The sequence below is a fragment of the Lepidochelys olivacea genome (assembly GCF_965140295.1).
Source record: "Lepidochelys olivacea isolate rLepOli2 genome assembly, chromosome: 10".
Lineage (NCBI taxonomy): Eukaryota > Metazoa > Chordata > Testudines > Cheloniidae > Lepidochelys > Lepidochelys olivacea.
Window position 1 is genome coordinate 46,523,881 of NC_140420.1, and position 17,921 is coordinate 46,541,801.

General features: G+C 55.2%; 1 protein-coding gene across 1 annotated transcript in view; it reads left to right on the forward strand.

The window, feature by feature from the left end:
• Positions 1-17,673, forward strand: part of ALPK3 (alpha kinase 3) — a gene marked incomplete at its 5' end in the record, with an annotated part of 92,699 nt that extends 75,026 nt beyond the window's left edge. The window contains 9 exons of the mRNA XM_084640925.1: positions 3,685-5,671; positions 9,038-9,185; positions 11,115-11,242; positions 11,564-11,599; positions 12,098-12,372; positions 13,362-13,450; positions 13,891-14,108; positions 15,593-15,641; positions 16,304-17,673. Coding sequence (XP_084497051.1) covers positions 3,685-5,671; positions 9,038-9,185; positions 11,115-11,242; positions 11,564-11,599; positions 12,098-12,372; positions 13,362-13,450; positions 13,891-14,108; positions 15,593-15,641; positions 16,304-16,643 — 3,270 coding nt within the window. The 3' untranslated portion in view covers positions 16,644-17,673. The remainder of the gene's footprint in view (positions 1-3,684; positions 5,672-9,037; positions 9,186-11,114; positions 11,243-11,563; positions 11,600-12,097; positions 12,373-13,361; positions 13,451-13,890; positions 14,109-15,592; positions 15,642-16,303) is intronic.
• Positions 17,674-17,921: the final 248 nt, after the last annotated feature.

Here is a 17,921-nt window from a genome sequence, read left to right on the forward strand (position 1 = left end):
ATGCCGGCACTAGCTCTCATCAGGCTGGCACACTAAAAATAGCATATAGCTGCAGCAGCACGAGCAGTGGGAGCGGCTCTCCCTGAGTGTGTGCCCGTCACAGCCCAGCCCAGCGGAAGAGACTTTCAAAGCAGTTGGAGCTGTGGTGTAGCCTGCACCCTGGCAGCCAGAACTGCTTTGGCTAACCACAGCCGCACACCCATCAGTCTTCTTGATTGCCAACTTACATGTGACACTGAGACCTGCTCTTCCCTATGTGGATACACAAGTGGAGGAGTGATTATATACTGTGCATCCCTCATTCTCTCCCATTCTACACAGCTCATGCTGTTACAAAGTTTGTTGCTGTATGCTGTCACCTTTCCTGCTACTTCTTCCCTTTTGGAATTTGAGAACACTCCTGTGGCAATTCCAGAAAAGACAATATTGGGAAATCCTGTTCTGTATTATGAACCTCTTTTGAGGCAGGTCAGAGTGTCTTTGGTGATGCCTTGGAAACAGTAGCAAGTACCCCATGGCCAGTGGAGGTGAACTGGCTACACCGATTGCCCATTGAACTGTGTGAATCAGAGTCCTGCTGTACCATTCCACTGGACATGGATGTAGGGGCAGAGTTGAGGTTGTGTGGGAAATGTCACCTTAGCTCTTTGTTTCCTGGTTCTCCAACATTTGTGTTTTTCTTGCTGGTGTTAGCTAACACTCTTGTAAAGTGAGGGCATGAGGGACCTTAGCTCTGCATTCCCTGGGGTTCTAACCTTCGAAACTCAACACTCCTTTTCCGGGAGAGCTGGAGGACATGGGGTAGGGTGAGTGCCTGCAACTGGCCTTCTATGGTAGCAAAGTGTTTGTGGGTTAATATGACTGCTGGAGAGGCCAGTTCTCTCTGATCCTTTTTGCAGGAAATGCTTTATTAACAGCTTCCTAGGGATTTTCTGATTTCAGCTCCCCCTCTCTTTGGGGAAGCCCAGGAGTGAGTGTATTGGAGGTTCTTGGGCACTCGGAACAGTCCCCTGCAGGGCAGATGATTTGCCAGCAGAGACTCAGGGAAACAGCTCTTTGCACTTCTGTTCAGCTAATGGAGAGTATAAGGGCCTCCTCTCTGCCTGCAGTCAGATTCCACATGAGCAGTTTATCAGGTTTTTCAAGAGGTTTCAGCACTCAGAATCACATGGTCTCTGCATCACCAAGGCTGAAGTGGAGGCTGTTTGTCACTTGACTATATTAGGTGATATGGAGCAGTGGCGGGCTCAGTGAGAGTCTTGCTTTGCGTGGGGGAGGGGGAACTTGTACTCTGAGCCGTGACCTTCTTCCCTCAAGAATACATGGCTGTGGATGCGAAACCCCGCTGCTAATGTGGCACTGAGAGGGAGAGGTAATCGCTGAGGATCTCATGGCCACATGGCGCATCGGCAGTGATGCTGCCGTGACCCCGAACTTCATCTTGCCCAAATGGAAGGACCGGGGTTGGCACCTGCCCCACGGGGAAGAGGGGAGGATGCCAGGTAGTGTACATTGGAGGGAATGATTTGAATGACTCCTACACCTTACAGAGTTCTGAACAAATTGTTAACTCAGGAAAAAGCTCTGGGCATCGTTGCAGACAGCTCAGTTAAACCTCTACTCCATGTGCAGCTTCAGAAAAGCAAACTGAATGTTAGGCTGCGTAAAGAATGGGATGGTGAACGATACAGGGAATAGACTAATGCCTTTATGTGAATCAATGGAGTAGCCTCATCTGGATTCTGTGGGCAGCACTGGCCATCCATCTCTAGAAAGATATTGCAGAACTAGAGGGGTTCAGAGAAGGGTGACAAGAATGATTAGGGGCTAGAAAAATTCTCATACAAAGAAAGAGAAAAGACTGGGATTGTTACCTTGGAGAGGAGATAGTTAAGAGGGGACATGATAAAAGTATATAAAATAATGACTGGCCTAGGGAAGGTAGATCGGAAACTTCTTCAGTTCTCCCTGTCTCATAACACAAGAATAAGACAGAAGAGATTGGAAGCTGGCAAAGTCAATACTGATAAAAGGAAATATTTGTTTACACAACATGTAATTGGACTATGTAACTCATTGGCAACAGGACGTCAGAGTGGTCAAGAATTTAGCAAGATTCAGAGGGAGACTGGGTGTTTATATGGATATCAGGAATATCTAGTTATAATAGTTGATGTTTAAAAAAGTTTTGGGAAGGAGATAAAACCACCTGCTTCAGTCTTTAAACTGATCTCTCACTATTAGGGGTTAGGATGAGACCTTCACAAGGGGGCACATTATCCCATATTTGCCAGGTGAGAGGTGTCCTGCAGCTTCCTAAGGAGCATCTGGCGCTGATCATTGTTGGAGACTGACGCTGGGTTAGAAGAACCTCTGCTCTGATCTGTTCTGGCATCCCCATGCCCTTTTCACATGAATGTTACGAATTGCTAAGGGAGAGATGGGAGAGAGTGATTCTCCCATTGTTTCATCTTGGCATCTACATTTTGGGATTTGCAGTCAGCAATAACATATCACACTTTCTGGGAAATGGGCTTCTCCAGGCTTATGTACTTTGTGCGTGCCATTTCTTGACGTGTTACAATTGCGTAACATAAAGGGTAAGTTCTGGCATGAAGACTCCAGTCAGTGACTCCGCTCCTCCAGCCCACGGAGCACTCTGCAATAAGAGTAAAGCTCATTGGTGTAGGAGACAACTTCCTCAACGGCTGGTCCGAGACTGTGGAGTGAAGTCCCCATCAGAAACCTCCCCACCTTCGGCTCCAACTGCCAGGCACATTTCTTTGATCTTGCCTTCACTAACATAAGCACAAAGGAGCAAGGGCATTTAAAACAATAACATTAAAAAAATCCAACAAGACACTTAACTGCACACACATCTCGTCCTGAGGAGATGTTGTTTGTTCTCCCAACACATGACAGAAGCTTGTCACGTTGCTTAATGCACTGCTGGAAGGTGCTCCAATGCTATGGTGTTGAGCACTATCTGAGAACATGTAGAGAAGAGAATTGTGTTGTAGCCATGGTCTTTGCACGGCAGGAGCATAGTTACAAGTGAGGGCCTGATTTTTCAGAGGTGTTGAACCCCCACAGGTCCAACTGCAATCAGTGGAAGCATGGGGCACTCCGACTTTAAGGTCAGAAGGGACCATCTAGTCTGACCTCCTGCATATTGCAGGCCACAGAACTTCACCCACCCACTCCTGTAATAGACCCCCAACCTCTGGCTGAGTTAATGACATCCTCAAATCATGGTTTAAAGACTTAAAGTTACAGAGAATCCACCATTTACACTAGTTGAAACCTGCAAGTGATCTGTGCCCCACGCTGCAGAGGAAGGTGAAAAACCCCCAGGGTCTCCGCCTATCTGACCTAGGAGAAAATTCCTTCTCTACCCCAAATATGGTAGTCAGTTAGACCCTGAGAATGTGGGCAAGACCCACCAGCCAAACACCTGGGAAAAAATTCTCTGTAGTAACTCAGGGCCTCCCCATCTAGTGTCCCTCAACTCCTCTCATAATCAGGCCCTAACTGTTTGGTCCTATCCACAGAGGCAAGACCAGACCATGATCCAATATGGTATCCAGACCCTGTGCAGTGTAGCGTGTAGATGGGCCAAAGGTGCTAAGTTAATGCCAAGTGGATCCAGGCAGTAACATAATCATGGTTTTCCTTTTTACCTAGGTTCAGGAGGCAGCGAAGCAGGTGTTGTCCTCCACCAGCGACCTGAAACATCCAGCGTTGGAGCCAATGGAGGACCGTAATCTTCAAACCAGACAATTAAAGGAGCTCACAAGAGGGAAGCCCATCTGCATGGAGAGAGAGATGGAGCAGTCTGAACAGCCAGCCAGCCCCAGGCCGCGAGGAACAGGGATGCTGAAAATAAGCCAAGAGAGTTCCCAGAGGCCTCCTGCTGGTTCTTCTGGTCTCACACAGCCCAGCTGGGAGGAACATCCCCCTTGGAAAGAGGAGGGAGCAGGGCATTCCCTGAATTTCCCAGGCAAAGAGACCCAGCAAAGACCAACTCCTAGTAAGGAGAATGAGGAGCTAGCTACAGCTGGGTCAGCATTGAAGGAAGCAAGTCGTAAGCCTAGAGGCAAAGCCCTGTTTAAACCAGGTGCCTGCTGGAGTGGAATGGGGGAGGGTGAGAAGATTGTTCAGCCATTAACTGCAGAAACAGAGCCAGCTGGAAGCTGGTTAGGGGACAGCTTGTCCTGCACAGAGGTAGAGGAGAGCCCTGTGGAGCCCTCCCATGAGACCTCACAGCAAGCAGGCGGAGTGGTGGGTGGGATGTCTTGGGTGCCTAAACAGGCAGCTCCGGTCTCCACCCAAGTGAGTAAGGAAGTGCTGTGTCCCATTTCCATCACAGAGATCTCTGAGTCTATGGAAGCACCAGGCTCAGCTTCCTCTTTTCCAGTCAAAGAAGCCCCTGCTGATGAGAACCAATCGGCAGCCCAGCTGCCAGGTGGCGTGAAAAGAGAAATGGAGACTAGGAAAACAAATGAATCTGCACCAACGCTGGCTGCCATGCCTCACCACAAACGGTTTCCAGTCAGCTCCGCTGAGGAGGGCAGTGCCAAGCTGGCACCTGTGTCGCTGGCTCCTAAGAGTGGGGAGGAAAGTGAGCAGAGAGCTGTGACTCTAGGCAAGGAGCCAGCAGCTGCAGCTGAGAGAAGCAGCATGACCTCTACAGGTAGGTCTGAACTGAAAACGGAGGCACCACTCACTCCGCGGGCTGAAGAGAGAACTCCGGAGGGGGAGGTATCCCTGGAGCACAAAGTACAGCACAGAAACCTAGTGTCCTCCTTGAAGAATTATTTACTTCTGCTTTTAAAAATGTCCTCGTCCGAGCCAGATAAAAGTGCGGGCCCCACAAAGAAGGACGCTGAGACTGAAGAGGAGGGGAGGCAGCCTGCTGGGGAGGAGAAAGCACTGCCGGAAGTGGGCATTGCAGGGCTAAGCCCCAGCACATCAAGGAAAATCTTAGAAAGGGTGCAAAATAACCAGCTCTTCCAAAGTGCAGAGAGCTTGCATTTAAGCCCCAGAACATCTAGAAGGCTCACGGGAATGATTAACCAAGAGTTAGTTACCAGCAAAGAAGCTCTGGGTATCAGTCCTTTAGCATGTAGGACACTGCCAGCCAGGGAGGCATATGAACCAGAAGGGTCAGCCCTGCTGTCTGTCCCTTCTATTGTGGTGGGTAATGTGCCCCTGGACAGAACAGGCCAGGCAGACTATGGGCTTTCTGATCTGCATCTCGAAAGCAGCATGAAGGAGAACTCCAGCGACCTGGTTGCAGCATTACCTTGCGCCACACCAGAGGAGCTTGCCTCCGGGGCTCGACGCAAGATATACTTGCCTAAAAACAAGCAGGTTGAGGAGGTAGAGGCTGCAGCCACAGAGAGCCAAGTGCATCTGAAGAGGGACAGCCCCACGGTGCCTCCCCGACAGTCCAGGAAGAACCCAGCTCTATTACAAGCCCCTGTCCCAACTCTGTCTCCTCCCATGGACCGACACTCCCCAACCCTCCCCAGAAAGATGGCAACACTCGAAGTTCCCAAGGCATATGAGGAGCCCTCAGAGGAAAGCAGTCGGACCCCGGAAGGCCCTGAGGACACCAAGCAGGAAGGACAGGCAGGGGAGTCAAGGAAAACAAACAACCCATTTAAAGGTAAGAAAAGCATAAGAGACGAGGGCAGCATGGGATGCCCCCAGGCAGGAGAGACGCAGACACTCTCTCCCAGCCTGCATATTGGACACACTAACCCCCACCCCAGAGTTTGAGAGCCTGGGGGGATTGCTGTGGGAGTATGTAGGATGGCAGCACGCAGCAGTGACAAGTCCTTGCAGTAGCAGGGAGCCAAGAGGGCATCTGGGAATGGGTAACACGCAGAATGTGAAATCTCCACATGTTTCCAGACCTACCCATGCCTGTCCTTCCTTTGACATGGGTACAGGCCAGTCCGAGGGGCATCTCCTGCTCCCATTGAAGGCAGGTGAATTGAAAAGTCACCCCAGGGTAAAGAACCTGCCATTTCAGATACCGGTGCCCCTTCTCTCATCCCGGGTGGGGAAAGCTCCACCTCCTTTTCTGTGGAGTTTGGAAAGCAGAGCAGAATCCTGAGCAGGTCACATCCCCCAAACCTGTACAGTTACTGAGTAATTACCCGGAGGCCCCCATTTAGAGTATGCATCCTGAACACTGAGAGCAGGAGACACCCAAAGCCAGCAGTACTAGAGAGACAAGCTTTGCTGAGGCTTTCTCGGGTAAGGAGGAGCAGAGCCAGGATTAGGGTAAGGGCTGGGTCCCAAGGATCGGTAGAGCCCACAAAAGAGAATCCACTGTAGACCACATTGTAGCTCACTGTGAGGCTCCTGGAGTTAGAGCGACAATGCTGTGCTCACTTGAGTTACCAGAGATGGGACTTCCCCAATCTCTGTGTCATGAGGAATCTAAGTGTAACCCTTCTGCCAGGTGGAGCCAGCAGCAACAAGGGTTGGGGTCAGTCTCTCGAGGTTCCTTTTCAACAAAACAGGCTCAAGCCCCCACCCAGTGACCTGGGACAATTACACACCACCCCCTGTCTGCCTCTAAGAGGAAATACCTCCCCTCTCATAAGCACAGAGTCTGAGTGTAGCAAAACCTTTGAATAAAAGGAGGGAATTAACTCAGCATTAATTTGGGAAAATACTGCAACTGGGGTTCATAAACATAAACCATAACAAAAAGACCCACCCCCAAGTGTCCTTTTCCCCTGAGGGTCTTAAGTCCAGAAACACAGAAGTCCCTTTAACGTGCCCAATCCTTTTCTGTACCCACTCACAGTTGCTGTCGTTGGCCAGTGCAGCCCAGGAGTTCAGAGGTTCCTCTGCAGAGTTCACCTCCCACCCTATGTGGAAGGTGGAGGAGTAAGGAGGCACCTTACACACTGCACTGCTCAGGCACTCACTCATTGCACCAAGGATCAATTACCGTGCCTCTGCTCTGGCCCTCTCCACCAGCTTCTCTGCTGGCTTCTCACCATGCCTCTCCACCAGCCACCCTGCTGGCCATTCACCAAGATGCCTTCAGCCCCCATACAGCTCTCAGTGATTTCAGGGAACCACACTGCTAGTGCACACTGGGCAGTCTCTTGCAAGAGAGACACTGTCCCAAAACGGATCTAATTCTTAGACATAGGTATCAGTGATTGCAACTCTACAGCATGTAACAAGACTCTGAATTACATCTAAGTTAGCTCTTTTATTATACCATGGTCAAATGACCCACCCTTTCTCAACTCATTGGGCTGTGGAATCCATGTCCCTTGCCTAGTGAGTGCTGTTCAGTTGAGGATGAGTCCCTCCATTGTGGTATACCAGGTACAGTTTTGCTGCCCTTGGTTCACACAACAAGGATAACAACACTTTATTACTCCTGCCCCAATAACAAGGAGACTGGGGATCCAACACCAGCCACAAGTGATCATTTGGATAAGCAATCCCATCATGCTGAGCACCTAGGCAGGGTGGGTGTGTCCGTGCAAACAAGATCAGCTTCTGAAGTCTTTTTCCACAGCTCACCACTAGATGTCAGGGGAGAGCTCATCCAGACTCTGCTTACATCAGTGAAGGCCAAGTTATCTGAATGCTTGTCCTGGTCTCTGCTGTGCTGCACACACAGAGGAGGCATGGTTTAGGCCAGAGGTGGGCAAACTATGGCCCACGGGCCACATCAGGCCCGCGGGACCATCCTGCCTGGCCCCTGAGCTCCTGGGCTGGGAGGCTAGTCCCCAGCCCCTCCTCCGCAGCTACTCCGCCGTGCAGGCAGCGCTCTGAGTGGCGGGGCAGCGCGCTCATGCGGGGCAGCGCGGCAGCGTGTCCAGCTCCGGTGCGGCTCCGAGACATGCTGCTCTGAGCAGCATGGTAAGGGGGCCAGGGTCGGGGGGTTGGATAAGGGGCAGGGAGTCCTGGGAGGCAGTCAGGGAGCAGGGGGTGGTTGGATAGTGGGTGGGATCCCAGGGGGATGGTTAGGGGTGGGGGGTCCCGGGAGGGGGCGGTCAGGGACAGGAAATGGGGCTGTTGGATAGGGCAGAGGTTCTGGGGCGGGCAGTCAGGGGATGGGGGGGGTGAGATGGAGGTGGAGTCCCGGGGGCGGTTAGGGGCAGGGGTCCTGGAAGGGGGCAGTCAGGGGAAAAGGAGCAGGGCGGGGTTAGATGGGTGGGAGGTTCTGAGGGGGGCGGGAAGTGGGAGGGGGCGGATAGGGGGCAGGGGCCAGGCTGTTGGGGGAGGCACAGCCTTCCCTACCTGGCCCTCCAGACAGTTTCACACCCCGATGTTGCCCTCAGGCCCAAAAGTTTGCCCACCCCTGGTTTAGGCTGCCTGAGTGTCCCCCGCCCGCATTAAAGATGCAAATCTGATTATGCAGTAGGTAAAGCTTGGAGACCATTGAACAGTCCTTGGTCCCACTGCAGCACTGGCCCATCTGTTTCCTGTCTCATATTTTACATATTTTCAAATGTTGTTTTCAAATTTCTGTTAAGGCCACCAAAACAAGAGCAGTTTGGTGCCATTGGCCACCCAGTGCTGAGATCTGCCACCTGACGAGCAAAGCAAGGTCAAGGTGGCTCAGAGGAGGATGGGAGGTACTCATTATGCTGGTGTTGCAGGTAGTGGTGGTGCAGGCTCATTGGTGGCGCTCCACCTTTGCGGTCAGTGCTGCTGGGGTCTCTGGGGGCACTGTGGGACGGAAGAGACTAGCCTTCAGATGAGCTGTAAAACTGAAGATGTCCCCTTCGGGGCCACTTGATATCCAAGGGCAAAAGCAGGTGTGTCCAGCACAAATTCCCACTCTAGTGAATGCCTTCTGCCTCCCTGAGTTCCCTCGGCACTTCAGGCTGGATCTGGTATTTTTCTTAATTTCCCATTGCTGCGAACAGCTGCTGTGCTGCATCGCTGGATGAATTCCTCCTTTTATGTAGTTGGTATCTCAGTTTGTGTAGCACTTTGAGAGCCTGCCTGGTGAAAGCTGTATTACGGGTATATGCTTTGTCCTTAGCCCCCCAGCTGATTCGTAAGATCAGAGCAGAACAATTTTCGGATGCATCAGGAAACCTGAAACTTTGGTGCCAGTTCTTCAATATTTTGAGTGACTCAAAGCTGACGTGGTACAAGGATGAGTTCCCTGTAGCAGAAGCCAGACGGAGGTAATCTGCCAGCTTTGCTGTATTTTACTCATTGTGCATGTCCTGTGGCTGATGTGTTAAATCTAGCCTTGCCCCTTGCACTTATCAAGCTCTGAGGGTGTATCCACACTGCAACCGGGAGGTGTGATTGCAGCCTGTGTGGACATACCCAAACTAGCTTTGATTTGGCAACAGCAAAGCTAGCTCCAGGAGCAATAGTGTGTAGTGCAAGCAGTGCAGGCTAGCGTCTGGAGTACAACCCCGCCCAGGACTTTGCGTGCATAGTTGATCAGCCACCGCCTGTGTTTCACTGCTATTGTTACTCAAGCTGGCTTTGATCTAGGCAGATTTAAGCTAGTTTGGGTCTGTCTGCATGTGTGACAATCACACCTCTCGCCTACACCGTAGACCCACCTTGGTCATTTTGGGGTGAAGGTGCTCTCTGCTAACAAGTCCAAACATGGATCCATTGGTATCAGAGTGAAGTACACCCGGCCATTAGCACAGAGGCCCCCTGGCTGTGGAGAGAGAGAGAGAAGCCAAGGTGGGATAGAAGGAATCACAGAATCTGTTCATTGTTAACCACAGCAGACGCTAATGCTCAGAGCCCAGCTCCTAGGGCAGAGAGCGAGCGAGAAGACCATGAACCTCACTGAGGGAACATCTGCCCAGCCTGTAACAATGGTATGTCCTTCTGCACTGTGCATGGAAGGGACTAGGTCAGACAGAAGCAGGGCCTGCACTGTCTCCAGAACCCACATTTCCAACATCCTATAATGGAGACACAGGGAGAGTTGGGAAACACTGATAAGGGCAGGGGAAAGCAGTCTGCCCCCTAAGCAATTGGACTCTGGGTTCACCTACAGCACATGGTTGCCATGAGGGGTACAAGTGATGTTCTGGCTTCACTGAGAGGGCCCAGGGCTTGGTGCCCCACCAGACCAGATGCTTCTCTGTAAGGAGCTGTGGCCCCTGTTCTTGGCTACACCCTTCCTGCACAAAAGTGAAATGCTTGCAAGCAGCATGGAAACTTTTTCAAGACATCCTACCAGAGGCTCAAATTAAATGTATACCCCAGATTAAAAAACATAGTAAGAGAACCAAAAAACTGCCACCGCAGCTAAACAACAAATTAAAAGAAGCAGTGAGAGGCAAAAAAAGTGGAAGTTAAGTCCTACTGAGGAAAATAGAAAGGAACATAAACTCTGGCAAGTCAAGTGAAAACTATAATTAGGCAGGCCAAAAAAAGAATTTGAGAAGCAACTAGCAAAAGACTTAAAAACTAACAGCAAAACAATTTTTAAGGACATCAGAAGCAGGAAGCCTGCCAAACAATCAGTGGGGCCACTGGACAATTGAGATGCTAAAGAAGCACTCAAGGAAGACAAGGCAATTGCAGAGAAGCTAATGAATTCTTTGCATCTGTCTTCACTGCGGAGAATGTGAGGGAGATTCCCATTTTTGATTCCTTCTTTTCAGGGAACAAATCTAAGAAACTGTCCTCCTGCGAGCCTGCCTTGCTGGAGTTCAAGGGGCTGCTGGGAGAAGGAGGTGATGTCTCTCTTCCTTTTAATTCTCCCCAAGTACAATCTACAGGAAACCGTAATAATCCCTTAGCTCCTGAGTGTCATGAAGCAGCAAGGTGGCTTCCTGAGACCCCCTGGGTTGTGTATCGCTGGATCACACGGGAACATTCCTTTCCCAACATGCTACGTACTTCACTCCTGATAGCATTCACCTGGCTTTCAGTTCACATGCACCCACTGCAGGGCTGAAGTCAGACTGCAAGCTCTGTGGGGCAGGGCCTGTCCTTTCATTGGATGGGTGGGTGCGTACAGCTCCTCACACAGTGGGGCTGTGGTCCGCAGCTGGGGCTCATAGGCCCTACCACAATACAGGTACTACAGGGCTGCCCAGCACTAATCTCCAGCTGGCTCCATTCTTCTTTAGCTCAGGTGATGAGGGGCAGGCAGCCCTGGCCATTGTGCAGGCATCCCGGAAGGACTGTGGCGTGTACCAGTGCACCATCGAGAATGAGTATGGCACCGACTCCACTGACTTCCTGCTCAGCGCAGAAGGTGAGGCGGGTTGGGTATGGGGGGGGGGGCAGGTTGGGACTGGATAAGGGGAGGGGACAGAGGAATGAGTTGGATACCGGGCGACGGGGGCAGGAGAGTGAGGGCACAAGGGCGCAGCAGGGCCCAGCGGTCAGTGTAGTCACTGTGTCACACTGGTGCATTCGTGCGTGGGCGCTGCCAAGGCACTTTCAGGTCTGGGTGTCCCTGGGGCACTCAGAGAAGAGCCCAGGCTCTGGGAAGGGAGGGGGCTGGGATGAACGGCTGATAGACAGGCCTGTCCCCCTCAGGGCACTAATGGCCAGGGCTCTGTTTCTCCTCTAGTGCTGTCGGGATTTGTCTCCAGAGAAGAAATTGAAGGTAAAGTGAGAACAGCCAGAGGAGCAGTGAGTGCTGGCCAGGCCATTACCGCTGGACTGAGAGTAAACCCAGTGTCCCCTCGCGGGGTGGGGCTGGGTGCCTGGTGGGAGGGGTGACCGCACAGTGCAGTGTGGCCGGAGCCAGCCATTCCTCCCTAACGAGCTGGTGTCTATGTGCAAGGCCTTGCACCAGGCAGTTGGCCAATGCCAGCCAGATGTCAAGCTCACTGATCGCAGACCCGGAGCTTCTTCCCAAGGCCCTGCAGCGAGGGGCTCCTCCAGCACCATGCCACCAGTCTGCCAGAGAGGGCGCTAGCATGCGCCAGGAGCTGTTCCCCACCCTCCTCCTCCTGGGGCTGAGCGTGTTGCCCTCGCTATCTCTCTATGCACTAGGGGCCCAATCTGCTGCAGGCCCTGGCAGGGTGAGCCTAATGCCTGCTCAGCCCCCCTGGTCCCAGCAGCACCTGCCACCACTCACTCGCTGCTTTCCTTCTGCCAGTCGGCGAGGAGATCGAAATGACCCCCATGGTGTTCGCCAAAGGCCTGACTGACTCAGGCTACTGGGGGGACAAGTTCTTTGGGCGTGTCGTGAGCGAGGACGTGGAGGTGGGCGCCGGCTTCCTGCGCAAAGCATGTCGCGCAAGGACAATTTATGGCCTGGAGCCCGTCTTCGAGTCCGGACGGACCTGCATCATCAAAGTGCACAACCTCATCGTCTTCGGGACCAAGAATGAGAACACGCTCATCGAGAAGAACTACGACATCACCATCCAGGTGGGCCCAGGCCCCGCACGCTCCCTGGCAGGCACACCCAGGTCATGCCCCTCCCCCCGCACTCCCCGGGCATGCCCAGGCTACATCCCCTCCCCCGACACTCCCTGGCAGGCACGCCCAGGTCACGCCCCCTCCCCCCGTGCTGCCCAGCAGGCGTGCCCAGGTCACACCCCTCCCCCCGTGCTGCCCAGCAGGCATGCCCAGGTCACAATCCCTCCCCTCACACTCCCCAACAGGCACACCCAGGCATGCCCCCTTGTTCCTGTAGTATGAGGACAGCCTGAAAACTCTGACTTGGCTCAGTGCTTTGATTGTTGTTACGTGCATTGCACACACCCCCATACCCTTCATATCCCTCTCCCCACCTGGCACACTGCTCCTGCCCAGCATGCTTCCCCCACCCCTGCCCAGCTGGCCTGCTCCTCACTTGCTACGCAGCTCACTGCCACTCCTTAGCGCCTCCCTGCACCTGCCAGCCTGTCCAACCCTGGCCCCACTCCTCTTCTCTCCTCCCACTTTCCCTCTCCTGTCTTTCCTCATGCACACCCTAGTGCCTGAAACAGCCTTCCTCAGCCTGGGCACAGGCTCCTGGCCTGCTGGCCCCTCTGACCAGTTACCCCCTGACCTCTGTTCTCCAGCCACTGCCTGCTTCTCCTGAGCTGTCCCTTGTGCTGCCTGCCCAGCCCTGGCCTGTGTCCTGCCTACGTCCTCCCTGCTCCTGAGCTAGCTGCTGTCACACAAGCCCTGAGGGGCAGGGGCCAGCACCCGCAGCCTACTCCACGGCTGTCCAGTACTCACACCTGTCATGTCTGCTGTTCCCCACACTGTGTGGTGCAGAGGCTCTGGTGCGCTGAGCTGCCCTTTGTCCTGTGATTGCCAGCGAGGACGTGCCCCGGTGCCCGTCTATGAGCTCTCCAGGAGGAGTAGGACGCTGTCTGAACCTGGCTCACCGGCACGGCAAGGGATAATGACTTTGCTTGAATCCCCAGGAGTGCAAAATCCAGAACTCGAGCCGGGAGTACTGCAAGATCTTTGCTGCTGAAGCACGGGCCATCCCAGACTTCGGGGTGGTGCCGGAGTAAGTTGGGCCTCTGCCCTCCATCCTGAGCATGCAGGGGCCACAGGGCAGCATAGCCTCCTCCTTCCACCCTGAGCCTCACTTGCGGGGGGGATCCATGGTGGGCAGCACTGGCATGGCCTTGTCTGCCCCATCACTGCAGGGATCCAGCGGCCTGTTTTCATTAACAGGTGCGCTCAGAAGCCAAATTGGGAGCGTTGTGTGGGAAGGGCCTGGGGCCTGGGCTCACGTGAGCAGGTCCAGTCGCTAGCATGGCTGAGGTGTGGGCAGCTTGCCGACAGGCTGGAGCCCGGCCCAGGGAGCAGCCAGGGGACTGTGCTCAGGGCAGTGGGCTCTGGGTTGGGGTCCGCCATGCGCTCTGCATGCTAGATGCACAGCTAGCCCATCAGCTTATGTCCTGGCTCACTCTGTGCTGACCCAGGCCGTTTGCCATTGTCCAGGATCATCCCTCTGTATCTCATTTACCGACCTGCCAACACTGTCCCTTATGCCACCATCGAAGAGGACCTTGTGGGGCCCTTTGAGCGGTACTGCGTGAAGGAGCGGGATGGCAGCCTAGCTGTGCAGAGCAGCTCGGAGATGGCGCAGAAGTGCTGTGCCTTCCAGCACTGGCTCTACCAGTGGACAAATGGAAACATCCTTGTGACCGACATGGAAGGTACGGGCCGAGGCAGCCGTCTAGTTTCCGGCGAGGGAGGAGTCCCTGGCTCCTCTGGCCCAGCGCCACAGGGCCCAAGGCAGCGGTACCCCCTACAACACACCACCCAGCACTGTGTCTGGGCAGCCCTGCCCCCAAGAGAGAGCAAGGGAGTGGTGGCTGCTGGAAAAAGGAGATGGGCAAATCTCCTTCAGCCAAGGACTCCAGCCACGCCCCCACACCCCGCCATCCTGACAGGCATGGTGGCAGACAGGGCCTTTCCCTAGTACTCTCTCCCCCAAGCGCACTAGGAGGTACTAGAGTGGCAGCCTGCATTGGCATCTGGAGGTGGGAACCTGGGAGATCTGGCCTCTGTTCCTGTCTCTGCCAGCCACTGGCTGGAGGGCCTTGGCCTCAGGCTTTCAGAAAGAGCCTCTCCTCTATGGTCCCCAACTCCAGGCCCCTGGGGTCTGATTTGCAGAGGTGCAGAGAATGCCCAGTGACAGCTGGAGCCAGCAGCTGAAAGCGTGCTGACAGGGCACTCAAACCCAGTGCACACTCAAAGCCCAGGTCTGTGACCTCTCTGAGCCGGGGCTTCCCCAGGTGTGAAACGGGGACTGTTCCATCTCTGCTCCACTGGATGATGCAGTGACACGGGCGGGGGCTGCTGCAGTCTCTGTATGGAGGGGCTCTGCGGGCTGGTCACTGCTCATTGCTCCTTAGGTGGTAGGACTGTCCCCTCCCCAGGCTCTCTGTGACTCCACTAAGGGCCCTGCCAGCCCGCGCTCTCCCAGCCCCTCCTTCATGCTCCCAGCCTTCCCGTGGGCCTTGGCCTCGGCCCCAGGGATGGCAGCAGCTGCGCCCTGTGGGCAGGAGTGAAGGAGGGAATTTGGAGAGGGACAGAGCTAAAGGCGCATTCAGTTGAAAAGAGGGCAACTTGGGGCCTAAACGTGATTTGTCAGGACCCCGCAGGGGTGACTGGAACCCCATGCCGGTGCCCCTCGCACCCACCCTGCCTGCGCAAGGGTGACCGGGACCCCACACCGGTACCCCTTGTGCCCACCCCACCTGTGAAGGGGGGACTGGAGCCCTGTGCTGGTGCCCCTTGCCCCACCCAGCCTATGCAGTGTGACTGGGATCCCACACCAGTGCCCCTAGCCCCACCACGCCTGTGCAGGGGTGACTGGGACTCGTGCTGGTGACCCTCGTGCCCACCCTGCATGTGCAGAGGTGACAGGGACCCACCCTGGTGCCCCTCGTGCCCGCAGCACTTGTGCAGGCGTGACTGGGACACACACCCCCCCGTGCCTCTTGTGCCCACCCCATCCCTGTGGTGGGCTCAGTGACTTGGACCCCAGCCAGAGAGCTGAGGCTCACCACATGCAGGAGACTATTTGGGCCCAATCCTGCTCTCCTGGCAGAATTAGTGGCCAGGCTCCTGCTGACAGCTGTGGGAGCTGCATCAGGCTCGGCCTGAGGCTGGTGACTGTTCCCTTCCCTTGCAGGCGTTGGGTGGAAGATCACAAACGTGAGGATAGCTACAAAGCTGAAAGGGTAAGTGACTGCAGGGCCAAGGCAGAGAGCTGGCAGACCCCCTGCTTCTCAGAGGGGCTGTGGGGGCACTGCCCTACCTGGGCTGTGTCTGTCACGCAATGGGGCTGCCCCAGCCTCTCTGCAGGGCTTGTGGTCATAGCGCACTGGGGTGACCTTGCCCCCCTACCCTCCCTTCCCTGTCACTCAGCCAGCCATAGCTCTGTCCTCCTCCTGCACGGTACAGCCCCAGGCCCATCTCCTCTGCTGCTCTCCTCTTCCTGTTCCAGTTCCTTAGTGTGTGATGGCGGGTGGGAGGGGAAGTGACTGGGGACTGTGTGGGGAGGTGGGGTATGTGATGGCAGGTGCGGGCTGCAAGAGGGGAGGCTGGGTCTGGGGGACACACAATGGCGGGTCCAGGAGCTGCTTTGCCCCCTGCTGCAGTGCCACAGCCCATGCAGTGAGCCCCGTGCAGCGGTGCCCCAGAGGGGATGGGAGCCTGGTGGGGAGTCAGCGCCCCCACCCACGGCAAGGGGTATGTGCCCAGAGGGCAGCAGCCCTTATGACCTGCAAGCAGCCCCGGTGTCTTGTCTCCTCGCTGTGCCAGGGGGTGTGTGGGGAGCAGGGCGCCCGGGCCCAGAGCCCCCTTGGCAGGGCACTGGCCCTGAGTATGGCTCTGTTGGCAGGTACCAGGGGCTGAAGGAGAGCTGCTTCCCGGCCCTGCTGGACCAGTTTGCTGCTGTCCACCAGTGTAACCGCTATTGTGAGATCCTGGGCCTGAAGAGTCTGGAGAGCCTGCAGCAGCCAGCCAAGCCCAAGGGCTCCAAGAGCCCCTCCCTGGGCAGGAAGGCCCCCTCAGCCCAGTCCAGCCCCCAGTTACAGAAGAAAGGCCTGGCAAGCCCCCAGGGCACCCGGAAGGGCACTGTGAGCCCCAAAGCCTCCCGGAAATCCACTGAAGCTGGGGAGGCCCAGCTGGCCCTGAAGCACAAAGCGCTGGATAGTGACAGGTCCAGCCAGCTGCAGTAGCCAGAGTCTCGGCGCAGCCACAAAGGCAGCATGCCACCGCGCACACCTGGAAAGGGGACCCAGCCGCTGCTCCTTCCTGTGGCTCCCAGTGCGCCCCCCGCACTGCGCTCTGTGTGGTGTGTGAGTGAAGCAGTGACTAGGCTGGCACCAGTGCGGGGTGCCCTGGGTAGCCTAGTGGTCTGGAGCTGGCTCGGTGCACGGCGGGGCCTGCACAGCCACAGCAGGGTGCATGGCAGCTCATCTCTGTTACCTCTTTAAAGCAACAGCTCATCCAGGCCTGCCCAGCCTGCCAAGAAGCCCCAGCTGCCAGGGCCATGCAGCTGCCACAGTGCCCAGTGCAGAGGGTATTGGGGCAATGCGCCAGCCTGACCACCAGGGGGCACTGGCTGTTGCCTGATGGTGACTTTGGGGCTCGTTTTCCGAGTCCCTCCTTTAGACTGTGCTGGCTTTTCCCTGGCTCTGCTCCGACGCCTGGCCCTGGTGTTCTCTGTTGGCGGTAACTCGAACCAGCGACCCCTGGAGGAGAGCGAGCAGGCTGGTGCTCCCCTGCCAGCCTGCAGCTGTCTACAGTGCACTGACCCCGCTCGGGCATGTGCGCCACAAAGGCGTGGTAGCTCTTTGGTCCCCCCTGGCTCTCAGCACCTCCTGGTGTTTTCCCTACACGTGCCCAAAATCCCTGACCCCAGCTCCCTGACGGGCCATACACAGGCCCTACTAACCTCAGCTGTAGCTTCCCTGAGCCCGGCCAGTTGAGTACTTCTCTCTCCGGTCCCACCCCATCCCCAGTACCTACTCACTAATCTGTAAGGGGAGCATGACTAGACAGCCTGCTTGGTCCCTCTTTGCCCTGTGGGGATGTCCCTGTGTTTTCTGTGGTTCCCAGGGCCCGGAAAGTCTGGCAGCATCCAGCCCTCACTACAGAACCATGTGGCAGATTTTTTGCTTTCTCTGGTGCAAAGCGATGCAAAGCCAATCTTCCACGTGTGCGTCACATATTACTAATGCAGCATTGTCTGCCCGAGTATGTGGGGGGGGGGGTGTTGCCTGGGGCCTCTCAGCTGGGAGTGTTAACTTTGGAATCTACTGGGCGCAATTAAAATGTCACCATTTAGTTCCCTGCTGCTTATGGTAGTGGAAGTGCTTGGGGTATCTGTGTTGTAATGTGCCAATCACCATGGTAGGTGGGTGCCAGTCTTGCCAGCCCAGAGGGGCAGATGGGGGGGAACACTGAGTTCAAACCTCCTGCTTCTCTGAAAAAATATTCCAAATCTTCTCCAA